General features: G+C 56.1%; 1 protein-coding gene across 9 annotated transcripts in view; it reads right to left on the bottom strand.

The window, feature by feature from the left end:
* TSPOAP1 (TSPO associated protein 1) overlaps positions 1-15974 on the bottom strand; it is a 67504-nt gene extending 51530 nt beyond the window's left edge. For 5 of the 9 annotated variants that reach the window (XM_005493732.3, XM_026797275.2, XM_026797276.2 and 2 more), the window contains exons 1-3: positions 15261-15972; positions 3532-3639; positions 1792-1920 (exon numbers count right to left, since the gene is read on the bottom strand). In XM_005493732.3, coding sequence (XP_005493789.3) covers positions 1792-1920; positions 3532-3639; positions 15261-15539 — 516 coding nt within the window. In that variant the 5' untranslated portion in view covers positions 15540-15972. Of the gene's footprint in view, positions 1-1791; positions 1921-3531; positions 3640-15260 lie in introns of all 9 variants that reach the window. The other 4 variants (XM_014271803.2, XM_026797277.2, XM_074557005.1 and 1 more) reach the window with 3 other exon arrangements.
* Positions 15975-27562: the final 11588 nt, after the last annotated feature.

Raw genomic sequence — 27562 nt, 5'->3', positions numbered from 1 at the left:
TAGGTGGGAAGGACAAGGTACTCAATAGGTACAGCCAGCATGGGGGCTGCAGGCAGGGCAGAAGTGGGTAGGGGAAGGAGAGAAAACCAGGATGAGGTAAAAAAGACAAGAGTAGACAGCAGAGAGGAGGGGAGAATGGTAAGAAAGATGAGCATGGGATCAGATATAGCATGGGATCAAGGGCAGAGGTGGCCAAACCAGGAAGAGAAACAGAGATTCTATGGGTTTCTAGTAGGAAAGAGCTTCTGCATGGGTGGGCAGAAGATAGAGGGAGAGGCAGAGGCTAAGGAGAGCCCAGCCAGGGCCAGTGCAGCCAGAGAGGACTGGGAGAAAAGCAGGACTGGAGGAAAAATAATTGAGGTTCACACGTTCCCTGGGAGGGAGGAAAGCATAAGATGGGGATGGCAGTGTGTTTAGGGAGAGTGGGGCAGGCAGGGACAGGTAGAGCTGAGTATAGGCTCTGCCCAGGCAGAGTCCCTGGGATGTCCCCATCCCTGGAGTTGGCTTTCCCACTGGGCACCTGCACCACAGACTTGGAGGAAGGGGCAGATCAAGCCCTCTGTTCATCCTAGCCCTATGGGCAGTGAGGATACATCCAGTTCCTGGGTTTATCCAACTCTGCCTCTCTCTGCCCAGCTGTTTTCATCTGCACAAAGCCTGACAGTCTGGGAAGGGGATCCTCTGCTGCCAGATCAGGCACACAGAATCCTCTGTGCAAAGTTTTCTTCCCCAGGTCTTCCCAAGCATCTCATGCATGTGCAGAAGCTGTGTGACCATGGCTCCACAGGACCTGGGTACCAAGCACAGGAGGGACCTGGTGCCAAATTAACCCCAGCTCCTCAGGCCCCTTCTCTGGCCGTACCTCCAGCCCCCTCTCCAAAAGGCACAACTGCCCCAGCACTTGCTGCTGTCAGGACACGTGGGCCAGCACAGGAGCCCAATAGTCAGTTCTCCAGGACTTGCACAGGCCCTAAACTGCCCCCACCCCAAAGTTTCACTGGGGAAACAAATAAAACAGCATTTGTATAGGTGCTGGAGGATCTGCATAGTATGTCAAATGGTTTCTCTCAACATAGTATCTGACAACTCCATCTGTTGCCCTGCGAGTACCAAAACCCTGTGACAGACGAGTGACACAGTGCCTGGGGACAGAGAGGGCAGCAGTGCCAGGAAATCCCCCTACCTTTTCTCCAGCACAGCTTTCACTTCCTCCTTCCTAGCCCAAATGGCTTGAATTCCCTATCACAATCCCTGCTTTCCTTCAGGAAGGTGTGGCCAAGATCCCATACCCTACAGCCACCTCCCACTGCTGCTGCACCATGTCACTCACTCCAGGGATCACAACAAGCTGCTGTTGGGTTGGAAAAGGCAGAAGCCCTATGGCTTGCACAGCATTTCCAGCGAGGTGTAGATGGGACAGAGCTGCCTCTCACCCCTTCCTGTTTTGCTTCACCGCACTCCTTTTCTAATTCAAATCCTTCCTGTTTCTTTTTGATGAAGTCAGATGAAATATTTTCATGACTTGCCCAAAGAAAGCTGAGTTATTTACCTTCAACTATGACCTTACAGTAAGAAACGAAGCAGGAAGAAATTCCTCAAACCAGCCCCCAAGAGGAGTAGAGAAGCTGGCGATAGCTGGGGTTGGTGATTCTTGCTCTGCTATGACATGCAAAGCATGTCTGCTGTAGGTTTAAGAAAAAGGGAAAGGAAAGGCCTTTCTAGCTCAATGGAAGCAGAAAGCCAAAGGTCCTGGTGGTGAGGTGCTCTCCCAGCCCAGGTCCCAGCACCCACCACTTTAAGGTTTGCCTCCTGGAGCTTCCGGGCCCTCTCCTCCAGGCGCTTGGCGATCACTGCCAGCTCCGCGTTCTTCCTCTTCAGGTGCTTCACCTTCTCCTCTGTCTGGGGGAAGCAGCTCCTGCGCTGGAGAGCAGAAGGACAGGTTGGAGGTGAAGCCTTTGCTCAGGAGCCAACATCTCGGCCTCTACCTGACCTATGGAGAGCACAGAGGCCTTTTCCTGGCCAGGGCTTGGCCTGTTCTCCTGTAACTATCCCAGCCATTGAACACCACTCTCTGTTGTCTCTCCAGTCCCTGAAAACTCTGTTTTCCTGGTATTTTTGTTAATGTAACCTCTCAGTCCCCATAAGATGCCCTTCACCCCACCCCAGACCATCCCATATGGTCCCTCTCCATCCACATCTCTGTTGCAGGCTCTGCTAGGACTCAACATAACTCCAGCATCAGGGTATCCTGGCCACCCATCCTTTGGGCTTTCTCTTTCAGAGTCTTCTCAGTTTATTTCCTCAGGATTATAGGACTCAACACATTCCTGAGGATTTGTACTGCACCACCACAGCAAGCTTATCTGTGTCCTTTCTGTCTTGACACCAAAGCATGAGCAGGAGAAGGCAACAAAGATCTTTATGATATTTGCAAAGTAAATTTCCCTTTTCTTCCTATTGATTCTCTTCACTCTTAATCCCCTCTTATTTGTTATCTGTCTGTTCCAATAAGCTACCTCTTGCCAATGGCTCCTTCTCCCAAGGTCAAACCCACATGTGTTATGCTGTCTTTTCACATCAGCAGAAACGTCAGGTTGACTGATCCTCACGATTATTTCCCTCCCTGCCCCTGTGAGAGTGCACCATGGGTGCCTGGGCTGGAAGGCTGAGGCTGATTTTTGAGAGTCAAAATTTGACACACAGGCTTGTGCTTCACTAAAATACAGATGACTGATAAGGGGAAACTCCTCGGGGTGCAAGTCATGCTGAATTTATGCTTTTAGTGTAAGAAAATTATCTAAAATAAGCATTTTGAATGGGGTGATATGAATCTGAAATGCTGAGCAATCAAATTTATCCAGCATGGCTGGGCTGCACCCCCACACTGCAGGACTGGGTAAGGGGTGATACTCTCCAGGGAGGAAGCAGGAGAGAAATATCCCCTTTTTCCTGAGAGTCCTGGCTAGCCCACCTGGGGAGTCAGGGATGAGGGAGGGGGCAGAAGGCAGACGGCCCAGGCTGTGGCAGCCTGGCTCGGCTATGGGGTGCAGCTGGGGAGGACCTTGGTGCTGGGCTCTCATGGGAGCAGGGGGCAGTGCTGCACTGTCACCCACAGACAAGGCTGAGTGAATCAGTATTTCTGCTTTTCCAGTTAAAGAGGAAACAAGAGTGACTTCCCCTCCTCAGCCCAGCCCTGCTCAGCACTGCAGGGAAAGCTCCAGCTCCAGCTAACGGCTGCAGCATGAAGGCACCCAGGGGACTCATAGCACCAGACCTTCTTTGTCCTCTGGTCCTGTCCAGATTATCCCATGAGCTCAAGAAGCATTTGGACAATAGTCCTGCACATGGTGTGACTCTTGGGGATGGCTCTGTGCAGGGCCAGGAGCTGGACTCGATGATTCTTGTGGGTGCCTTCCCATTCAGCATGTTCTGTGATCCTGTGATCTCTTAGAGTTGGCAGCAGACAGCAGCTCTCTGTGTCCAGCAGGACTCCCTCCCCACAGAGCATCCCATGCCAGCTCTCCTGCTCACCAGCAAGCTGTTCTCCTCGGCCAGGCTGGAGCAGCGGTGCCGCAGGTCCTCCAGTGCACTCAGGAGCTTTGTGTTCTGGCTCACAAGGAAGCTGTAGTCAGCCCCACTCTGCAAAACAGTATGGAAAGGCAAGGCAGGGCTTCACTGCCTGGGGCACATCCTGCACAGCCACAGGGCTCCACCTGCCTGGGGCAAGGACTGCAGGGCCACAGGGCTTCACCTGCCTGGGGCAGGGACTGCAGGGCCACAGGGCTTCACCTGCCTGGGGCAGGGACTGCAGCCTCACACCAGCCCCAGCCCTGTGGTGAGCCTGGCCTGGCTGTGCCAGTGGCTGGCAGGGTCAGGTGCTGGTGCCAAAGGGTGGGATGTGGGGGCTGATTTTAAGAGGAGGCAAGGAGCTGCATGTCCACTGGGGGACAACTGGCCTTTGAGGCCACCCTGAGGGTGACAGCTGCCATCTCCATTACTTTAAGAATTCTTTCAACTTCCACCCAGGAAAAAAGCCCTTCTGTTGTCCTGAGCCATGGCACCATCCAAACTGGCTCAGGTGAAACACGAGCAGAGCCAGCAAGACCCAGGGAGGCCAAATGCAACCCCTGGCACCCCAGGAATGTGTGCTTCTCCCCACGGCTAAAGGATGCAGGGGCCTCCAGTACCACGTGGCTTTGGAGGCAACCAGACTTCCTCGCCCTCTTCTCCACACCAGCACTCGTGTTTGGCCCAGGAGCCAGACCCCAGATCTCTGTGTCAGCCTTGGCTCCAATAGAAGGTGACATGCAAGATTCTTTGCAAACACCACTTTCATTTTGCCACCTCAAAAGCAGCAGCAGCAGCAGCTCTGCCAGGACCTGTATATAGAATTTTGTGGTTGCTGCTTCCTGCCCAGAGCAGCTCGCCACACGCTCTCTACCGGAGCCAGCTCCCAGCAAAGATTTCTGGGCCTTAGCAAAGCTCAGAGCCGAGCTGCTGCTTCACAGCTGCCACATGGCAGTGCCTAGGAAGGTCCAGCAGGTTTTCCCAGCAGCCAGGCAGGTCTTGCAGGACCCATTACAAGAGCCCAACAAGTCTCTGCTGAATGGCCGCGACCTTCTCAGTGCACATAGCTCTGCCCTGCCGTTTTCCAGCCAAAGCTACTGGGGCAACATCTCTCACTCCCAAAGGAATGCTGCCCAAGCTTTCTTGGTAGCAAGAGCTCAGACAGGAGCTCAGCTCTAGGAGGTCTGAGACTGGGTAAAACACATTACACTTTGGAACAATTCTGGTTTCTCCATTGTGTCTGTCGCAGAGATAGGGCAGGAGACCAGTGCCACAAAGTCCTTCCCACTGAATTCCCCAGCATGGTGCCATGTTCATGGCTCTCCCAACCTCTCACACCTGTATGGAAATGCCTTGACAAAGCAGGGAGGGAAAACACAGCTGAAAGAGGTTGAAAACAACAACTACTGAAAAAAAAAAAAAAAAAAAAAAAAAAACCAGAAGACAACACCCAGCCCTTCCCATCGGCCTCACATGGTGTCTCCCATCAACCACTTGAGACACCAGGATATGACATGCCACAAGCTGACAGACTTTTGACAGAGTGGTTTGTAGATGCCCACCCTCCCCACAGATATCCCAGGTTTGTGAAAACTGGAGTGAAATGCCCCATAGAAGGAGATTGTACTGCTACCCACAGGTTGCAAAGCAAGAATACATCTTCCTCTGTCTGTTCCTGGAGACACCACACTGCAGCACTTGGGTGCCCTCTCCTGCTCTCCAACAACTTTGGGCCACTTCCAGAGATGATTAGGCCCAGGAACAAAGGAAATCCCTGAACCCAGCATCACAGGGATGCCAGGAAGTTCCCTGGGAACCATGTGCAACAGCACTGTGCCCGGTACCAGCTCCTGCAACATCAGTCCTATCCCTGTACCTTTACAGGTACAGTGAGGTGTCCCAGCGACCATTTCATCCATCACCAGCTCCATGAACACAAAGCACTTCCTTGGCCTGGGAATCCACACAGGGGGCACTGCAGAGAACAAAGACGGGACAAAACAGGGCAGGTTCATGGAGAGAGGGGTCCTACCAGGATCTCCTGTCCTGTGCATGGCAGCGCCTCAGGCTGGTCCCCTGCTGCCACCCCCAGAGCCAAGCAGGCAGCCCTGCAATGAAGTCAAAGTGCATTATTTCCATCTCTTTGCCACAGTCACGAGACCTCAAAATTCTTGTCTGTGGTTGTCCCTGAGACAGGGCGAGCACCATGAGCCAGCAGCCTCTGTGCTGGAATGGGAGCAGGAGAGCTTTTGAGGAGGAGCTGATGTGCTCCTGCCTCCCCCAGCAGCCGGCCAGGACTTCTGACATCAGCAGCATGGGGCTTCAGTAGGGGACAATCAGCACCTCCAGCACAGCAGGAGGATATTTTGGGGAAATTTGACTGCAGTCAAATTTCTGCATTTGAAATCCCATTTCTGCAGCCATAAACAATTTCATTAGGGCAAGATACAAAGGCACATAACCCCTCACCCCCACCATGCCAGGCTGTCCCCAGCTCAGCCCAGGTTTTGTGTCACGACTCCAGAGCCCATGACATGGCAAAGGCTGGCATGTGCCTTCCCATTCTGTGGATGTGGCAGCCTCCCCAGGCAAAGTGCCACGGAGCAGGGCTGTGTGCTCCAGGCTGGGGCCAAGCACGGGGCCAAGTGTCCCCTGTGCCAGCACGTCCCTCTGCAGCCGCAGCTCCTTGGGGCTTTGTCCAGAGAGGCACAAGGGACAGCAGCAGCAAGAAGACGTGGAGGCAGGAGATCCTTGCTGTGCCAGGACGTCCGTCCCGCGCGGGGACCTCACTGCCACAAAAGCTGTGCCAAACCTTCCTGCTGGCTCTGAGCCAGCGCTGGCTGCGTCAGCTGAGCCCTCCTCCAAGACCACGGAGAGCCTGGAACCGAAGGGCTGTCTAGACGTCATCCCACGCTCATTAAACATTCATTTCCTGTAATGAAATGGCTTTTAATTTATCAACCGCTCTGCAGTTCCTTGACGATCCCGCGCTGCACGGCGCAGCCTCGCTGCTGCCTGCACTCAGGGCTCCCATGGTGCCTTTCATGGGGAGCTGGAAGAAATCATTAGGTAGGAGAGACACAGAGGCTCCCCCCAAAGTGACTCATCCAGATGAAGACATACAGAAGTGTCAGCAGGAGCTGGAATCCAAATGCATTTCTTGGTCAAGGAGGTTTTCTGTGAGCCAAGGCAGAGCTGACACCATGGGGCAGCAGAGAGGGTCTCTGGGCAGCCACATTCCCCAGATCAGAAGCATCCTTGGCCAGTAAAAAATTAACCTGAAAATTAACACAAGTGACATGGTCTTTTGCCATAGGGAAAGTTTCTAAAATGAGAGGAAGGCAGGAGCAGAACAGCAGGGATGCTGAGGGAGGAGAGCAGCAGGCACGAGGCTTTGAAGCCTGTGTTTCATCTGTCATCTCTTTTGGCAGGTAGAGCCCAAAGTTTCTACAAGATGCATTGAAAACAGCAAAGAAAGAAAAGCCTCAGCATGGCAGCTGCCAGAAAACTGCTGCTTTTTCACCTGAAAGCTTCAAATGGACTGGAGAGCTGCAGCAGCTTTTGCAGGGAGAGGTGCCCAGCCAGACTGTTAAATGGGTCATGCAGGCAAAATCCCTCTGGAGCACCTAGCATTCAGCACAGCCCTTGAAGTCCTGCAGAAAACTTGCAGGAGGCCATTGGGGGACAGTAAATGAGGCAGGCACTGCCTGCAGCCACGCTCTGCAATGCGGCTGGGGCAGCGCTGGCACCGCAGCACGGGCTGGCACCCACCCGCCCAGGGCTGCCCAGCCAGCCCCGGGGAACAGCCAGAGTCTAAACCCAGCCAGGCTCTGAAATCCCTGCCGAAAGCCAGACAGGGAGGGGGAATTTACCAGGTAGCCCCATGAACAGGAGGTCTCAGGTGGCCTCAGGAAACAGGCACACAGCTGATTTGAAAACATACCTAATTTGAGGGTGTAGAAACCACACACAATTTAAAGGTGTACAAACCACTGACAATTTCAAGATGTCCTGATTTCTCCATCTGCAGCTGATCCAGGGTCCAGTTCCTAGGTTTGCTGTGCAGGAGCCGTCTCTGAATACAACCCCCCTCTGCAGACACCTTGCAGAGTGACCCAGGTGAAGCTATCCCAGCTCTCCTGCTATCTCGGATATATTAAATTAACCACCTCTCCTTCATTTGAAATCATTGTCCTCAAGCTCCACCATGCCAAAGCCCTTTAGCTGTTCATTCCATCTGACTTTAGTAATTAGTTCCCTTAATTTCTCAATCCTCTTCACTTGGAAATGAAGCCTGTCATTGCCAATCCATTTTCTTCATTTCCAGACAGTTTCAAGGGAATCAGCCACCTCACAGGACAAAATTATTTTCCATAGGCTGCTCTTTTGCAGTGCCCTCACTGCATGGCAAAAGCAAGACAAAAATAGCCTCACCTCCTGTTGGGTCAATGAGCAGAGCCAGCCCCAGAGCTGCAGCACAGCGAGCAGCCAGCACATCCCCACCCAGGGAACACGGACAGTGCTGCAAAGCTATGGGAGAAGTAAGAGACATGCCTGGGATGAAGCTTGATTATCCTGCCACTCTGGCAGGTAGTGTGTCCCACTGTGCTTGTCCTGCTTCCTTCCTGCATTTTGCACCGTTCCTGGTTTCAGACACAAACATCTCTGTTGTGCCTTTGCCTTTAGGGCACTTCCCCACAGCCGTGTGTGCTGCCAACTCCCCTTTCCATCAGTCAGCATTTTCTCCTGCTGCCCATCCCTCTTCCAGACTACTACTTGCCCTTATTTATGTGATTTCCTCATTTATCTGATTTTTATCACCCCATGTAACAAATTCATGGAAGAAAAAATCCATCCAAGGCTATTAACTTCAAAAATCCTGCCTCCAGCATGAGGAGTGCTGGAGCCATGAATTGGAAGATATTGAGGGAATATTCAGGGGAGCAGTCACTATACATTTGCTGTTTCTCTGCATTTCCCCAGGCATCCTCTCCTGCACACCCTCTGACCAGCTCTTCATATGCTCCTGACTGGATGTTTAAAATGAGATGCAGCTGAAATTAGAGTCTTGAAAAAACAGGTTTTCTCTATCTTAAAACCTTCTCTGGAAGCACCATTATGAATCTCAGGAACACAAATTGAGCTATTCCAGGAGAATAATCCGCTCAATAGGCCTGATGGACCTGGCTCACTGTCCTTTGATGAGCTCAGCTTCTCCAACCTCCCAACCAGGGAGAAATTAATGTTCCTGCAAAACTGAGACAGGGAAGAGTGTGAATGGAAAATAAACTCCCAAGGCAGAGGATCAGCTCTCCAAAATCCAAGGCTGCAGCTGGGTCCAGAGTGCAATGCAACACAATTCCTCACGTTTGACAGCAAATCCAAAAGGCATGAGGATTTGCAAGGAGACGAAGAAAATGACACTGAAATACCTCATGGCTGCCGGGAAGGTGGCTCTGAAATGCTCCTGAGGTGCTGCACATGTGATTTTTCATCCTTCACCATCAGACAGAGAAAAGGGCAGGGAATTGTGAGGAATGAGGGTTTGGAGAAGCCATGGGGCAGCACTGGCAAGGGACAGGTGCTGCTCAGGGCGCAGGTTCTCATCTGGCTGGACACTGCTGGTGTTGCCAGTTCTTTTGTTTGGCCAGTTTGCTGCTGGTCCTGCTCTCCAGTGGCTACGGAGATGTGTCCCTGCTTCCAGATGGCCACGACCCACCTGAAGCAGAGGCATGACGAGGTCTGTGTGGCCTGGACAGGCTTTCCCCAGCTGTGACCCAGCTCTCTCGTGTTAAGCACAGAGTGTTTTGCAATCCCAGGCTGTGTGCAGCCACAAACTGCAGCTGATCCATCAGATAACCTGCAGCAGCACCAGGTTGTGCAACACTCCTCAAGTACAGGAACATCACTCTTGGGCTCTTGGGCTCTCATCATGGCTCTTGGACCACTGTGTGACCCCTGGCCATCCCTGTGTTCCCCTGCAGGGTCTTTGCCCCCTACACACCTTGTAAGAAAGATATCTGCATTTTGTAAGGTGAAAAAGAGGTACAAAGCCTGTTCTCCCAACTACCCTTTAAGCACTGGTGTACAAGTGTCTCCCTTGTCTCTTACCAGCTTCCAGAAAGATTTGGCCAAGCTCCACTCTTGGTAAAGCAGGACTGTGCTCATCCCCACTGCACTCAGAGGACGTTGCTGTTTCACTGCCCGCCTGGGGAATGTGTGGAAGACAGGCTGTGCACCACAAAACCTGGTCAGGCTACAACATTCTGAAGCCAAGACAGCCAAGCTGTCTTTTTCCCCCACTGCAGAATTTTCTGGGTGCTGCTGAACAAATCATTGAATCTGCAGAGAAGTAGCTCATGCAACACTATTTCCACTATATTAAAAAAACTCAAAATGTAGAAGATGTGGGAAGCAATGTGTGAAAAACTTCAGTGAAAACACAGAAAGACTTCGCAACCTCCACTGCTGTGTACTCATGCACATTGCAAATTATTTGAGCTAAAACATGGGTACTGGCTTACTATAAGACATTTTTGTTGCTTAGCTCTAAGCAGAGGTCAGTCTGCAGCTCCCAGCACTGCAGGCTCAGGCCCAGACCACCCTGAGGTCTTTGCTGAGCATCTGGACTCTTTCTGGATGCCATGGGTCAGATAATTCTATTTTGTGAACAAGCAAAATACCCCAAAGCCCCTGGTGAAGAATGATAAAATTTTGTTCTTTCCAGGTTTGGTGTTTGATGGCTGGAGTAGGGAAGATTGTTCTCTGATATCTCATCTTTCCTGTAACAGAAACTCTAATCCAGAGAAACACTCCCAAGAAAGGCATGAGACTTCTGCCTTCACCCTGGGAAGCCACTGAGCTGCAGCTCAGTCAATCCCCTGCCCATACAGAAGAGCCACAGCCCTCTAAGAGGATCATGGCCTGCAAAGTCAACACCAACTCTCCTCACCACAGAGCCTCAGCAGCAACATCCTGATCACAGGTGTGCTTTGATTAAGTGGAAACACTTGATTCCTCAACACATGCAGCTCTGAAGAGGTGTATTTGCTCTTCCACCTCGCAGAGTACATCAGGGAGCCAAGGGGCAGATTTTGTATGTACAAGTCAGTTTTTGCTCAGAAATCTGCACTGCAGTTTCTCACCCACTTCTTCCCATTTTCCAAATCACTGGAAGCTTCCCAGGGGCCAAGAATACATTTTATTTTGGGTCACATTGGCTAAAATACTGCTCCAGTTGCCCAGGTTATGGCAAGATTAGATAGGAAGGAATTTTTCCCAGTGAGGGTGGGCAGGCCCTGGCACAGGGTGCCCAGAGCAGCTGGGGCTGCCCCTGGATCCCTGGCAGTGCCCAAGGCCAGGCTGGACATTGGGAGCAGACTGGGATGGTGGCGTGGGACTGGATAAGCTTTAACGGTCAACCCAACCACTTTGGGATTTTGTGATTCGAGGTTGGGATCAGTGTTCTTGCTCACCTTGGTCATGGTCTGGCAATGGCCAACAGCAAGATGGTGTGACAGCCCTGTCCCAAATCCAGTTGATCTCCACCAGCCCAGAGGAGCCAAGGACACAGCAAGGAGGCACTGCTTGGTGTCACTCACCCTCCACATCCCACACAAGTGACCTGGCCAAACCATTTGGACATGTCTTTGCACAAAAGGCATGAGCTTAATCAAAAAAAGAGCTAAAATGAGCATAGTGTCACTTTGCCTTGTTTTCCATTCATTCCTACAAATAGAGAGGCACTGGCTCTTCCTGGCAGGCAGCTGCCTGAGATGGCCATGCATCCATAGTGCTGCAGCAAACAGCACTAAGGCATTTGCATGAGGCTGTGCACTGCCAAGCCAAGGAAAATTAGTTTACTCAGATTTTAGCATGATGGAATACAGCCTTTTAATTGGGATTGCAAGAGGTGGCAAGAACCGGCTCCATGGCCCAAGTTCTCCCTGTCCTACTGCCATCTTTCATCCTGCTGACCTTCCCTTCCCAGTCAAGGGTGCAGCTCTACACACCCTCAGACACTAAATGAACAGCTTTCCAGCTTTGCCAATGGAAAATTTGAAGCTCTTGAAAGACCACAAATTCCTGCAAAAGGCACTGAGCTTATCATTAAATGCAGCTTGGCATGAGCACTTGATGTGGAGGATATTTACCAGCATTTTACAATTCTTTCTGTGTCTCTGCTTTGTTTTATTAGGCCCCACTGGAACCAACATGTTTTGGTGTTGGTTTTGGGGTTTTTTTGCAGCTATTTAAATTCTTACTCACTGGAAGGCTTCTTGAGTTAAGCATTTTCAGTTGGGCTTACAGATTTATTGAATATTCTCAGCTCCACATGACCTCAAGGGAAGCTGAGGCTAGGATTTTAAGAAATTCAAATCCAAAGCAACCTCTTGTGATTGAGAAGAAATCACAGGAACCAGCTCAGAGCACCCTAAGTGTGCCCCTTGCCTGTGTGGTTCTGGGATGGGAACAGGGAATGGTCAGCTGCTGAGCTCATCCCTTCCATGAGTGATCTGGGCAGCTTGGGGAGATGAGTAATCTGGAAGGGAAGGATGCAGGGAATATGCAGAAAGTGAACGGTTTGATCCTCTTCCCTTGTCCAGTGTAGGGCACCAGGAGGGAGCCTTCCCTTCAGCAACCCACTCCCAAATTCTGAATTCTCCCAAATTCCCAACTCTGAATTTTCCAGGGCCAAAGCAGATCCTGCTGGAGCAGCAACCCCTAGGAGATGCAGGCAACTGAGCTCTTGTGGGAAGTGCTCTAAAATCCATCTGACAGCATTCTGGGAGCTTTCCAATTTCCAGACAGACTGTATCTATGCCACTTTAACCCCATTCTTCCTACACAGACAATGTTTTTCTCCTCTGATATTCATTATTTGGATTGGGATCCCACCCCTGCAGTGCCTGGAGATTCTCAGCAGCAAAGTAATTTCTTATGTCCACACAGAAATTTTGGGAAGCAGGACCAGAGCAATTCCAAAGGCCCAGGAGGAAGGACACACTTGTGATAACCCCCAGACAGCATTATCCAGTGGGGCCGTGGTGGGACACACTGCTCTGCCAAGGAGCCTGCAGTGCCTTGCAGGATGTAGGGACATGTGACAAATGGATGGAGAGATGTGAGCACAAACCTCAACAAGGAAAATTCCTCCCAGGCTGTGAAGAATATTTCTCTGTGGGATCCCAGCCCCTGGAGATATTCAACACTTGCCTGGTCAGGGCACGATCAGCCTCTTCCATCTCTGGGGCCTTCTAGGGGCTGGATGGGAGCCTCCAGGTGTGTCCCCTCGTCCCACCTCCCAAACTGCAGAGTTCCTCTGCCATCTCCCAGACAGGAGAAGGGCAACAGCTCTCCACGCTCTGCACTCAGGAGAGACGCAGGCAAGGACGCCAAGATTAACTTGACCTACAGACAGTCTTAATGCCTCTCTGAATGCCTTTCCACAGCCTGGCCCCCAGGGAATGGCTGAGCAGTGGTGCCAGAAGCTGGGACACACAGCAAGAGCTTCATCATAAAATCAACATCTTTAATCAACTCTGTCAGTGATGAGCCCTCAGGAGGCTCTTCCCTACACCAGGAGAGGACTCCCTGGAGGCAGCTGTCCTGTTCACACAGTGCAGCTCTGACATCCTAAGGACACACGTCCTAGAGGAAGCTGGGCTCTGGCAGCACAACACACAGGGTGTGTCCCAGCCTGGCCAGGAGCAGCCAAGCTTTGGAAGGGAACTGTGCAAGCCTGAGTTGGCCTGAGCTCTAACAGAGCACCTTGTCCTGCGGTTGGAGGGTTGCTGCTCCACAGCCCAGCAGCACCAGCACTGGGGACAGCAGCACTGAGCTCCCTCCTGGGGCTCAGCTGGAAGCCTTTCACATCCCTAAAGCCACCTGACTCCAGGAGAAACTGCTGGATTTTTTTTTTTCCTAGGAAAACACAAGGTAACCTTTCTGGATATCAGCATCAATATTAAAGGTGGTACTGCCATGGCACCACCAGCACCACCCAAATGACATCACAGTGCCACTGTGGCACTGCCATGATGCAGCAGAGTAACACCGGTCCCACAGCACCATCAGTCTGGCACCAGAGCAAATCCCAGCACCACCAGCACCACCAATCCCACCATAGTACATGGTTACCTGATGGTACTACTGTGGTGCTGCCAGAATGCCATGGCAAGGCTCCCACCCAGCCAGGAGCCTCCAGGATGGCAGGAAAACAGTGCAGCCCAAGGACCAAGGCAAACTGGATGGCAGGTGCTCAGCAGTCCCCTCCACAGAGACCAATAGGGGGGACCCACTGCAGGGATCAGCAGGAACCAGTGCACTGCTCCCACCACACAGGTGCAGTTCAGCTGCTGGAGCACCTACAAACACCCCTCTGAACCAGCCACCTGCCCTCCCTCCAACCCCAGCCTTCCCACCCAGGCTCCCACCAGGACAGAGAACCCACTCCCTCCCTTGCCAGCCGGCTCTCCCAAAGGAAAGTGTTCCAGGACGCACTGGGCAGGGCTTGTGCCAAGCTGGTCTAGTGGAAGGTGGGCTGGAACAAGATGGCCTGTAAGGCCCCTTCCAACCCAAACCATTCCAGGATTCTCTGAAGACAGTAAGTCTGGCACAACTGACTGGACTCCTGGGATACAAAAGAGGGGTGGGAGCAGAAATCCATCCCACTCTGCTGCCCCATATTTTGACTGTGGCACTTTTGGCACAGCCAGGGCTGGGGTCAGAGTCCAACCAAGGTTCAATGTGGCTTTTCCCTATTATCACAATAAACACCCTTTCAGAACAGACCCTTTACAAACTGGGCTGCAGTGAAATCATGTTCTCCCCCGGAGGGTTTCCAGGGGCGCTGTTCCTCCCACAGGCTGCTCCAGGCTGCTCTCCAGCTGGGCTCAGCAGCACAGCACAGCCTTGCTCAAAACACCCCTGCTAAACCCCGAGCAGCACTGGGCAGCTCTTCTCCCCTGCGCTCAATAACAAAAAGTCAAGAGCCATTTTCTCCCCTGTTTTAAAAGCACCACAGAGCTTCCCCAGATTCCAGGAGACCCCAAGAAGATGGCTGATGTTCCCCATGGGAAAGGGTGTCAAGCTGTCCTAAACAGGGTGAGGTGATGAACTTCTGTGACCCAGATCAAGGCAGTGAGATCCTGAGGAAGACTTTTGGGCTGTTTTTAGGGAGATGCTGCAGGGCCGGGCATTGCACTGCCCGTGGTGTCTGGGCGCTGCCTGCAGGGGCTGGTTCCTCCTGCAGTGGGGGTGCCCCAAGCCCTCCAGGGCTCCCCAGAGAGGAGAGGGGATGCTCTGGAAGAGGGCGGCACTGAATCATGTCCCTGACACTGCCTGCAGAGCCATTGATGCTGCCGGAACGGGTACATGCTGCAAGGATGGCTCAGCCTTGGCTGCTGCAGGGCTGTGTCTGTTCCAGGTGGGCTCCGGCAAGACCCCGCACCAGCTCCAGCGTCCTCCAGGGCAGACGCAGCTGGAAATCCGTGCTGAAGGACAGCAAAGGCTCCTTTCTCTCGGCGGGTGTGTGGCAGTGGCTGTGGCAGGTGCCGGCCCCACGGGGATGGGTTTGCGGGTGGCTCAGCCGCAGCCCCGCGCCCCCAATTCCCCGTTCCCGTCTCGTACCGAGGTGACATTCCCCCGCGTCTCCCCCAGGATGAGCAAACACAGCCCGACCCCCGCCTTACCTTAGGGGCTCTGTCTGTCCGCTCCATCGCTCGCAGCGGCCTGACGAGCTCCGGTGCGGAGTGAACCCGCTGCGCGTCCGGCGGAGGGACGCGGAGGGTTCCCGAGGACTCTTCCTGGGGCTGGGGTGCTCCGTCCTGCTCCGAGGCCGGGGACAGCCGGCAGCCGGCCGTGTCACCCCCCGCGCCTTCACGCGTGTCCAGGTCCGGGCGGGCGGAGGCGGCGGGGACCCCGCTGTGCCCCGGGGCCGTGCTGGGCACGCCGCGCTCCGGCTCCTGCATGGCTGGGGCAGCGCTGGGCTCACTCCGCTGCCCGGCACGTCGGGACACGGCGAGGGAAAGCCGAAGGCATCAGAGCGGCGGCGGGAGCAGCCCGGGCCGCGCTCCTCCGCGGCGGGACCGGGGTCGGGGGCGGCCGCAGCAGCAACATCCCCGCACCGGGGCTGGCTCCGTCCCGCACCGGGAATGGCTCCGTCCCCGCCCGGATCCGCGGCTCCCCGTGCGGAGGCTGCTCCCGCCGCCCTCAGGCCCCCGCCGCCCCCGGCCCCATGACGTAGCGGAGGGGCCGGGGGAGCTGCCAGCCCCTCGCCGCGGCCCCGGGCAGCCCCCGGCGCAGCCGCTGCCGAGTCATCAATACGGAGCCGGGCCGGGCACCGGGGGGGCCGCGCCGCGCCCCGGGCCGCCAATGGCGGCGGCTCCACCCGTTTCCACGGCAACGCTGCGGAGCGGGGTCTGGTGCCTATTGATGAGGCGGCGGCGGGGGCAGCGGTGCTGAGCCGCGTCCCCCTGCACCGCATCCCCCCCTGCCCCGCATCCCCTGCACCGCATCCCCCGCACCGCATCCCCCCGCACCGCATCCCCTGCACCGCATCCCCTGCACCGCATCCCCCCCTGCACCGCATCCCCCCCTGCCCCGCATCCCCTGCACCGCATCCCCCGCACCGCATCCCCCCGCACCGCATCCCCCCGCACCGCATCCCCTGCCCCGCATCCCCCCCTGCCCCGCATCCCCCCCTGCACCGCATCCCCCGCACCGCATCCCTTGCCCCGCATCCCCTGCACCGCATCCCTTGCACCACATCCCTTGCACCGGGGCCGGGGAGCCGCCGCCATGGGGGTTTGGGGACAGCAACGGCCCGAGCCCCTGCTAGGCTCTGCCCCAGGGCTGCTCAGTTCTGGCCCTGGATACCCGACTCTGGCCAGGATACCTAGCTGTACCCCAGAGATGCTCAGCTCTGACCCGGGAATTCTCAGCTCTACCCCAGGATGCCCTGTTCTGCCCCAGGGATGCCCATCACTGCCTCGAGAATGCTCAGCTCTGCTCCAGGATGCCTGATTTTCCTGCAAGGATGCCCACCTCTGCCCCCGGCTGATGCCCGACTTTGCCCTGGGGATGCCCTCAGCTCTGCCCAGGATGCCTGGTTCTTTCCCAGGCTTGGCTTGCACACCTTTCTACAGTGTGAGCTAAACCTCAGAACCTCCCGGACACACCGTGCTGGAAACAACCCTCTTCTGAAAAGGGCTGGGACAAGTGGCAGAGCAATGTGCGGCAGCCAGGGAGAGGATGGGTGATGTGATCCCTGGTGACAGGGCACCGCCATCCCCCCGCACACGGAGCAGGCAGGCGTGTGCTCTGTCTCTCCCTGCCTCCTCCCTTCCGTGCTGTGTCTTTGATGGAGATCTCATCGTACATCGGGCTGCACAGTGCTAGTGATGCTCAGGGGAAAACCACTGGGCCACCCTGGGGGACATCTGTTTGGCCCTGTCCCCAGCCCCACTCAATGCTTGAGCCACTGCAGAGTGAGGTTTGCCGATCCCAAAACCCGAGAGGGATTGGTGATCCCCAAACCCCTGAGCAGCTGAGAGAGGTCCTGCCTCCCTCCCCATGTCCTTGTGTGTGGTCATAGCTCTCAGTCCCACTGCTGGTGCCTCCCTGCTGCAGCGTGGGTGGCGTTTGGCATCTCACACGTGCTGCTCCCTTTGTGGCAGTGGAGCCACCAGGAGAACCTGCCTGGGGCCACCTTCTCCAGAAGAGGTACCAGGGGGACTTTCTGTGTCCCTGTCAGGCACTGCTCTGTAGGCGCCTCCTTTGAGCAGCCCCTCCAGCCCATCCAGATGAGCACGAGTCACCTCTGGAACCCAACGCCACCAGCTGTGTGTCACATCTGCCTGAGCCCAGGCACCACCGAGGCAGTAAATTCACTGCAGACTGCCACGGGTGTAGGACCCACTTGGATGGGTCCTGTGTGTAGGGAGTTATCACTGGGTCTGGCAGGGTCTCTCTCACATCTGGGTGTGGCTACAAGGCACCTCTCACAGCGTGCAGGACTCTGCCATCCCACCTGAATCCTCTATCTCCAAGCCCATTTGTAAGGGGTGTTTGTGTATGGTGGAGGGAAGCCCCAAGCTTGTAATGAGGAGAAAACCCAGCCAACAGACCAAAGGGAAGATTCCAGAAAACTGATCCCACCTTCCTGTGTCTTCTGGTAATCATGTACCCTGAAACCACCAGCTCATGTGGCTCCTTGTGCTGCAAGAACAGGTCAGGGAAATCATTATCACCATCTCCCACCACTCAGATCCCCTCAGTTCATGCCCATAGCTGTTCCCCCTGGCAAGGTACCAGGCAGGCTCTGCAGGTGCTGAACCAGTGTGGAAGAACAGCCAGGCACAGCTCAGCTCCCCAGTGAGACAGAACGAGCAGGTTTCATTAGGCGGAGGCAGCAGCAGTGGGAGGACAAATGCACCCTGATAAGATCTCCTGTGGCTGTCAGCCTTCTCAGAACCCCCACTTGCTTTGTGCTTCCACTGCCCTGTGCTGCTCAGGCTCTGCTTGGCTCAGCTGGGACATGCTGTGCCACTGACCCACTGACCCTGAGCACCTTTCCCCTGTCCCACAGATGTGTGCCAGAGCCACCTGGCCCCACGGCACTGCTGGGGCTGCCCTGGACAAAGAGGGACCAGGGACCCCCAGGCACAAGTCTGGACCCACCACAGCCTTCAGGGAAAGCCCCAGCTAGGCAACACAAAGGACAGGGTGTCCTAACCAAACTAACCCTAACCCCAACCCCAACCATTCCTGGGGAGAGGACATCTCCTGAGGCCCTGAGCTTGGGAAGCTGGAGATGATCTTTCACATCTTGGCCAGCCTACAGCTGGGTAAGTCCTTATTAAGTCTACTTTAAAAGGTTAGAGGAAAAGTTTATCTGGGCTATTGAAGACTCGGTGGGTTATAAGGTCCCTGAGCTCCGAGTCACAAAGTTCTCATGAGGGCTATGGGGATGGGATGCTCCAGGTCCCCGTGGTCCTCCAGGTTACCCACGTACCTGCTGGAGGCCTGTGCTCCCTGCAGAGGAGACCCAGAAAGATCCTTGAAACTCTCCAGGACAGGGGAAACCACAGGCTCAGGGAAAGGAGGTGATTATATAGAGGAAATTAAGAGCAACAGTGACACTGGAGAGCTCAAGATCAACAGCTCAAATGTGAAGAGATGACAAAGAATCCCAGGAGAGCCCTCCAGCAGTTCCCACTGCTCTCCAAAGGCCTCCAGGGAGCCGGGTCTGTGCCTGGCCATGCAGGGACAGGGATCCAGTGCATGGTGTCCCTGTGCTCCCCATCAGAGAGCAGCAAGGACAGGGCTGCTCCACAGTGAGCAGCAAAGGGGAACCCAGGTGTGATCCAGGACACAGCATCCTCAAACCCCAGGGGCCATCCCAGAGCTTCTGAGCAGGACAGTGCTAATGGGGTCCCTGGACAGCCCCAGACAAGATCAGATGAACCAGGACAGGGACCCCAGCCAGGATCAGGAGGAGACAGAGCTGGAGCTGGAGATAAGGCTCCAGCAAAGGTGCATCCAGCCAGGTGCAGGGCCAGACACAAACTGGTTGGTTTGGGCTCCAGCCAGCACATGTGACTGAGACAGGATTCTTACAGTGATGATCCAGGGCCTGCTGAGGAGATCAGAGCCAACAGAGCTTTACTTACAAAAGCCCAGCCAAGGACTGAAGAACCAGGGCTGAGCCTCACTGACGCTCCTGGCCCAGCACCTGCAGGCCCTACAGGCAGTTAATTCCAGTGAGTGCCTGATGGGTCCTGCCCTGGTTTTGGGCATTCCAGAAGGGACTGGAGTGGGCAGTGTGAGCTCTGCTGTGGTTTTGGCTGGGAAAGAAGCACAAGAATGAGCATGAGGGGCCAAGGCAGCCCTGAGGGAGGTCCCCAGGGTGTGGGGACAGTGACGTGTGTCAGCTCTCAGGGCACCTCCAGGCTGAGGTGACTGGCAGGTGCCACCCCATTCCCACCCTCCTTCTGGCAGTGCCCTGGGAATGGCTGCAGCACATGATCCCTCCTGTCTCTGCTCGTGAGCCATGCTGGTGGCTGCAGGGACATGCAGGGACACAAGTGGGCACCTGCTGTGCCAGCAGAGCCCTCCAGCTCCCAATCCCTCTTCCTGAGCCTGAGGTCTGATGTGTCCTGGAGCAGCTCCAAGGAGGATGCACATGGCCCCATTCCCCTGATCCTGCCATGCCCAGCAGCACACCGACACTGGCAGGGAACTGGAGCAGCACTGGGATGGAACCCCTGTTAAAAATAACCTAGAAAAGGAATGTGCTGGGCTGGCCCTGCCAGGGCTCACAGTGAGCCCCAGCCCTGGTGGCTGCAGCGTGCTGTGGTGTGGCAACAGCAGCTCAGGCACTGGGGCTGCACAGAGAGCCTGGCAAGAGCCTGCCTGGGCTCTGTCGGTCCCCACAGCCCTTCCAGAGCCATCCTGAGAGCTCTGGGATGGACACCCACACCCCCCTGCCCCCAGAGGGGACTCAGCCCCAAACCCTGCCCTGCTGGGGGCATTCCTGGGGCAGCGAGGTCCTGTGGGGACTGGGAGCTCACCCCAACAGGGACAGGACCCATTTCCTTGCAGTAACCTGCTAAAATGCCTTCAGGATGGAGGGAGGGCTTGAAAAAATGGAGGGTTTTATTTTAAAAAGACGGGAAAAAAGCAGTTTCTGTTTTGCTGCGCTCAGCACGAACCACCTTTCCAATTGTCTCTCCTAGCAGTGACCACTGAGTAGTATCTGCAACCCCAACAGACCTTGGGCATGAAGACTGGATATTTATCCTTCCTAATACTTGAATGAACATTATTAGGAGGTGAATTTTCAAAGCTTTTGCATGTTAAAAATGTGGATTTGCTTTTCCCTCCCAGTGCTCACAAACTGAAAGCTGTTCAGGGCAGTCCGCAGTGGCTGCTTGGGGTTTTTTTTAGCCCTTTTTCGTTTTTACTGTTTAAAAACTTGTCTCCTTGTGACCATGACGACAGTTTTCATTTGATTTTTTTTCCTTCCACATCCCCTTTGAACAGCCACAAAGCCAGGGAACATGGGAAAGCTGGGACAGCAAGAAGTAAAACACCCCAGTCATTTCTGGACAGCTCAGTAAAAGAAAAATACCACAAACTCAGTAAAACCCCCCAGATGATCCTGAGACCAGCATAAGAAGTTCTACAAAATGTAAAAACTTTCCAGTGGCATTTGCGTTTTAAAAAAAAAATATTTTTAATATTTTTTCCTACTATTTTTAGATGCTGTCTTCCACAGGCAGGACACGGGGAGTCAAAGACAAAGGGACAATGCTTGAAGGGACATAGGGAGCCGACATTTGGGAACAAGGACCAAACCTCCCTTGTGGAAGGCGGGTTGGTTTTAGACCCCCAGGAAACAGGGGCAGGGACATGTGGATGGAAGGAGACTGGGATTGTAGGAGGAGTTTTTGGCTCCACATGGCCTTGTGACCATGGCTGGGGCTGCCATGGGACGCAGCAGCTGTGCTGGTGACCCTCAGGGGACTGAAGGAGACAGTCCTGTGCCAATGGGCTGAGACTGGCCAGCCACCACCCCCAGCCACGGCGTCTCCCAGGCTCCCCAAAGCTCCAAATCCGGAATGGCCCCACCGCACGTGGCCCTGGGCACAGCAAAGAGCTTCTCCCCAGTTCTCAGGAATTGCATTAAAAAATCCACAAGTCAATACCAAAAGAGTTTTATTTAGCAGCCCCCACCACCTTGCTGAACCCAGCAATCACCAGGAACCCCACTTTGCCTCCCACGCTCCACGTGGCTGCCACTGCCCCGCTCTCCCCAGGGCTTCACCACGTGGAAAATGAAGGTGGGGGGAAAAACGTGCACGGGAGGCTTTGCTGCCTACCTGGCCTCTCAGTGCGAGGCTCATGCCAATGGGATGGCTCCTTCCAGTGCCACCCACGGGACACTGCGTTGGCCTCTCCCGCCCACGTGGCCATGCCAGGTGCCAGGGGGACAAGTGGGGACAAGCAGAGCAGCCCAGGGGGTGCTGGAGCTCTGGATGGGTGCTGTGGACCAGGCAGGGCCCGGTGGTGCTCGATGGGCTCGTGGCTCCGCGCTGCTCCGTGCTCTCTTCTCCGTAGCCCACAGTACACTCATCCATAAAGTAGGAAACACTACACCCTGCAGTGCTGTTTAGTAGTGCTTTCTACTTTATGGGTGACTGCACTGTCTCTCAGTCGCTGTCGGCGGCCGCTCTCCTCCGGCGTGCAGCTCCTTCCCCACACGGCGCCGTGCCACACCCCACGTGGCCATGGGCACCTCGGCCACAGACACGAATGGCAGCTCTGCTCCAGCCCCGGGACAGAGCCCCTGTGGCAGTGTCACCTTCTGGGAGCCATGCCGAGCATGGGGGACATCCTTATCCTGAGGGGAGATCCTGCCTTGGCCTCCCTTGTCCCCCCAAACCCCCCCGCCTGAGCACAGGGAACAGCCTCACCTTTTACACATGGGTGAGACCCTCCCTCATACCCCACAGTATGAGTCCCACCTCGAGCCCTGTCCTGGGCACAGGGCACACCCTAACTTTTTCCCCAAGGCAGGGAGGTCACTTAATATCTCATCCTGGTCATAGGGGACAGTTTTGACTCATTCTCAAAGGAGGGACCCCACATCAGACCCCATCTTGGTCACAGAGAACCCAAATGCCGTGTCTCTGCTTTTAATGCCTGGTCCACATTGCAAACCCCATCACCCCCTCTCAAACCTCATCCTAGGCACAGAGGGTGCGTTTGCTTTGACCCCATGGGGACACCTCCAGCTCCCATCGCATTTCCAGAGGATCCCCTTGCCTTGTCCCATAGGGGAGATTCCACCCTGAGCTCCATTGCTGCCCTTCAGACCCCACCCCAGTCTCAGAGGACCCCCCATGTGGGGACACCAAGGGTGAGATCCCACCTCAAACTCCATCCTTGTCCCTCAAATCCCACCCGCGCCACAGAGGGCCCACCATGCCATGTCCCCATGAGGGGACCCCACCTAAATGGCATCCTCGCCACAGAGGGCTCCCTGACCTTGTCCCCGTGGTGGTGAGCCCACGGCAAACGCCATCTGTGTGACAGGGACCCCTGCAGCGCCTTGTCCCTATGGCAGAGATCCATGGCAATGGGTCCCTCTTGAAATGTCCTCATGGGGACCCTCCTTGCTCTCTCATCCTTTACTGAAGTCCCCTTTGCCCCATCACTGCCCGGAGGTCACAGGAGCTCACTGTCCTGCTGCTCCACCTGGGCCCCCCTCGCCCCATGTGCCAGACACACGGAGACCCTTCAGATGTCCCCACTGCCCTCTGGGGTCACCCCCACGTCCCCACCATTGAGACCACCCAGCCCCAAGAGCCTCACCTGCCACACCAGCCTCCGCGTCCACCCAGTCCCGTCCTGGCTGCCACCAAAATCCCCGTGGGTGCCACTTCTGCTTTGGGCACTTCCCGCTCTGCCCGCCTCTGCCCAGCGCGGCACCTCCTCCCCTGCCACCCACTGTGCCCCCTTACCTGTCATGGGCCCCGGCCCCCCGTGCCCCGCGGGCGGCGGCACCAGGGCCCCCGGGCACCCCGTGCCGCCGCTGGGCCCGGCTCCGTTACCGGCTGGGTGCGGGCGGCTCTCGCCGGGAGTGGGGACCAGGCGGGTGCCGGTGGCCCGCACCGGGCACGGAGGTGAGCGCCAGGCGCTGGTGGCCCAGGGCAGGCGCTGGTGGCCCGGGCCGGGTGCCGCTGCCGGGGTCGCGGGGTGCTCATGGGGCGCTGCCTGGGGAGCAATGGGCCCCCGTGGGGCGCGGGGCTGCTTTTAACCCCATCCTGCCCACGTGGCCCCGCACAGGAAGAGCCGCGGCTGCAGAGCAGATAACGGTGCCGCTCCCACCCAGCGCCGCCCCGCAGCCCAACCGCAGCCGGCCCAGCACCGGGCCAGGAAGCACCAGCCGGTTACGCTCTCGTGGGCTTTGCTGCTGACAGCGACAAACATGTTTGTACAAAAAAAAAAGAAAGAAAAAAAAAAAGAAGAAAGAAAGGGGAAAAAAAAGAGGTGTTTGCACAGGGTGACAGTAACTGAATCCACCTCCCACGGCTACTCGGCTGCACTGCGGCCCCTCGCCCCATCCCAGTGGTGGGACCTGCACGGGGGCAGTTCCTGCCCGTGGAGGGTCCCCGTGGCAGGGGCTGCAAGATTCAGGAGCTGCCCGGTCATTGGGGTGAAGCAGTGGGGACGCAGAGGCCAGCGAGTCACATCCCCAAGCCTTGCTTTAGGAAACGCGTGGCGCAAGCGGCTTCCTGCAGCCTCCCACCCCCGGGGCTCGGCAGCACCAAACTTCCCCAGGCCCCGGGCAGCTGCAGCGACCAACAGGGGTGTGAGGCCCGGGAAGAAAACCGAAAGCTGGGTTTGGAGGTTGGCACATCCAGGTCCCAATGGCCCTGGTGACAGCACTGGGATGGTGCTGGGACACAGAGCAGGTGGATTTTGCACAGCTAGCACCAACCCATCCCAGTGCCATGTTAAGCCCACCACTAAACTAGATCAAAACCTACAAACTAAATCCCCAAAAGTGACCATAAACGGGGCCATGTCTGTCCCTGCACTGGTTTTCATGTGCCTCTGCCAAAGGCTTCTTTTTAGGCCAATGCAATTCACTCTCAACATTAATAATCTGGACAGAAATGTATTTAAAAACTGTGCTGGTGAGGTTTGCAAGAGACAGGGAAAGAGCAAAGCCAAAAAGAACCAAGCAGCAGCACAGGCAGAAGTGATTTGATTTGAGCTGCATGTGAGCTGATGGCAGCAGGTAAAGGAGGCTTTAGGAGAGAGGGAATTGGTTGGGAAGCCCTTTCCAAACCAAGGCTGGTGGGAGTTTCAGTGGAAAAAAAAACCAATCAGAACCTCGTGCCTTGGGCCACCAACAGCTGCCCTGTCTCCCACCCTCCCCTGGCCCTGTGCCCATCTCCATCCCTTATGGTCGTGGGGCTGGGGACACTGTGTTCCCTGTGCTGGAGAGAAATGCAGCAAGGAATGTAAGTGCTGTTGGTGATGTCTCCCAGGGCCCTTCTGGCAGCTCTGAGCCCAGGAGCATTGTGCTGCCTCGCCAGGGCCTGTGCTAGACAGGCATTCATCCATGGCAGAGGCCATCACGTGCAGGCTGGGTCCATGGGCAGCCCCCTGATGCCAGATGACTTCAGATGCCTCCCAGACTGGCCCTCATGGGGACCTGAAGCATGTAAATATAATTTTTGGTGTGAACCACAGAATATCCTCATTTGGAAGGGATCCACAAAGATCATCCAGCCCTGCACAGGACACCAAAACAATCCCACCCTGTGCCTGAGAGCAGATTGTTGCCAACCCAGAGACCGTCCTGGAGACATCCCCCAGTGCCATCAGCCGCCTCAGTGCCATGGGACACTCCCCAGCAGCGGTGTGTGCCAGCACAAGGGGTGAAAACTGCACAGGGTACAGGCAACCACACTCTCAGAGCAGAGAAAGGAGCCTTTTGGGGAGCAACCAGAGAGATTTGGCCCCTGGTGCTGCTGAGGGACTTTCCCCCTGTGACCCAGGGTCAAGGCTGTGCTTCTGGCTGAGGACAAACTGTTCCCTGGTAAATACTGCAGGCTGGGAGGAGGGCACAGGCTGAGAAGTTGGGCCCAGTGAAGAAACCTGAGTTTGAGCTGACCATGGGGCAAAGTAAGATGAAGATATTTCTGAACAGAGGCAGCTGGAGGAGACTGCACCCAAGGACAAAATGTCAGGGCAGAGTGAAGCACGTGGCCAGAGCTGGGGATGTGCAGGATGACAGCAGGGAGGAAGCTGTGCCTTCCCAAAATGGGGTCCCTACAAGCAGAGCCCTGCCCAGCACCTGCCTGTGCTGCTGAGGGGCCACAGAGAGGGGCCACAGGCACTTTCCCAGCAGAGAAGTGGGGGGAGGCGACGCTTCCTCTTTCCCCAGCCCAGCACAGATGGGGGATATGACATTTTGGGTCCTGGGCTGGTTTCCTTCTGCCTGCTTGAGTCTCAGAAAGGAAGAAATCAGCAGATCTGGTTCCTTGGGCTCTGATGAGGTCTCTGAAAGTCTCCAGCTGATGATGAACTTACCACATTCCCCAGCCATTGGTTAATTTTACTGACTGGCAAACAAGGCTGTGGGAATTCCTACTGCAGTCCTTAACTCTGCAGCATTTGGTCCTGCTCCACTCATGTCTGTCTGAAGGAGCTCCAGGAGCTTTTTGGGGTTGGGGGAGGCTGAAACAGCTGCATTTCCTTCCCTGGGAACCTCATGACAAGATCTGGTCCCCAGCTTTCCCAAGGCCCCTCTCCACACTCTGCCCACCTGCTCAGTGTCTCCCAGAGGCTCCCTGAGACAAACCCTGATCCCCCAGGCACCACTCCCCCACTCTGCCTTCCCCTGCCCTCGTCTGTGGCACCCGGAGGCAGCTCAGACATTGCCATGCACCCCGAAATTTCCTGTGCATGGAGCACCGCGGGTACCTCGCTGCCACCCCGCAGCGCTGAGCTCCCCAGGGCTGTTCCTTTTCCAGTAACTCCCCGAGTATCGGGGAGCGCAGGGGAGCAGGAGCCCGGGGCCGGGGCAGCGGCGCTGGGCAGGGGGAAGGGCCCTTGTCGGGCTGCGCAGCCCGGGCGCTGCGAAAGCGCTGATAGTTCTTATCGGCCTCGCAGCAACTTCCCCTCCTCGCCTGCGGTCGCGGCGCTCGCTGCCGGCAGGGGAAGTGCTGCCCTCAGCCCGGGGCTGGGAGACGAGCGGAGCTGGGCCGGCGCCTCAGCCGGCCTGTGAACCTGCTCTGTGGTGGGGACAGGCAGCTGCCCCGCCACACTCGTGTGATTCCCATCCCTCCAGCACTCCATAGCTGAATCCATCCATCCATGCATCCAGCACCCCATGGCTCCATCCATCCATCCATCCATCCATCCATCCATCCATCCATCCAGCACCCCACAGCTCCATTAATCCATCCATCCATCATCCCATGGCTGCATCCATCCAGCACCCCATGGCTGGATCCATCCATCCATCCATCACCCCACAGCTCCATTAATCCATCCATCCAGCACCCCATGGCTGCATCCACTCAGCACCCCATGGCTTCCATCCAACTGGTGCCTTGAGAAGGAAGAGGAAGAGGAGAAGGAGGAACAGGAGGGTCTCACCCTAACCCTCCCTGAGCCATCTCCACTGCCCTGGGGCCAGCAGGAAAGTGGCCAGGTGAGCCACTGGACACACAGCCAAGCTCCTGGCCGGGCCCCAAAGGAGCCACAGTGTCTCGGTGTGCCACTGTTCACACTGAAGCCTAATGACACCACATCCCTGTGGGAACACAGGACAGAGGCGGGGGGGATGGCTCTCTCCGCTTGGCAGTGCAAAGCGTGACCTCCTAAAACCCCTGGGACAGAGGGCTCTGAGCCCTCTCTCTCCAGGAGAATAGATGCTAGGGACATCTGCAGCACCAAAAGGCCATGAGTGCCAAGCAGTGCCCCTGAGAGCATTTTGGATGGGAAGAGCATTGTCTGCCACCATCATGGAGCATTGTCAGCCACCATCATGGCAACCCTTCAAGGAAGAGCAGCAGCACCTGTGGCACGGCTGAGAGGCCACCCTGCACCCCAGAGAGGAGCTGCGGTCCCGGCGTGGGCCGAGCCCCGTTTCGCCCCCGGGCCCGGGAAGAGGCCCTGGGCGGGATGCGCGAGGCGCTCCCGGTTGCTCCCAGGCTCGCCGGTGTCCCGGAGGCCGGGCGGGAGCGGGGCCGTTAAACGTGACTCAACCAGAAACTGCCGGCCCGGGGAGGCGGCGGGCGGGAGGCAAATGAGAACACAAGGGAAACCTCAAAAAGGCGAAGTGACGCGGCGGGCGGGGGACACGGCGCTGGGTTTGCCCAAATATGGAGAAAATCGCGGCCCGGCTGCGCCAATGGCGGCGCGGGGCGGTTGGGCCGGGCCGGGCCGGGGCCGCTCCGGCGCTTTC

The sequence above is a fragment of the Zonotrichia albicollis genome, chromosome 22 (genome assembly GCF_047830755.1).
Source record: "Zonotrichia albicollis isolate bZonAlb1 chromosome 22, bZonAlb1.hap1, whole genome shotgun sequence".
NCBI lineage: Eukaryota > Metazoa > Chordata > Aves > Passeriformes > Passerellidae > Zonotrichia > Zonotrichia albicollis.
Note: the sequence above shows the minus strand (reverse complement) of the source record. Positions and strands in the feature narration are given on the sequence as shown.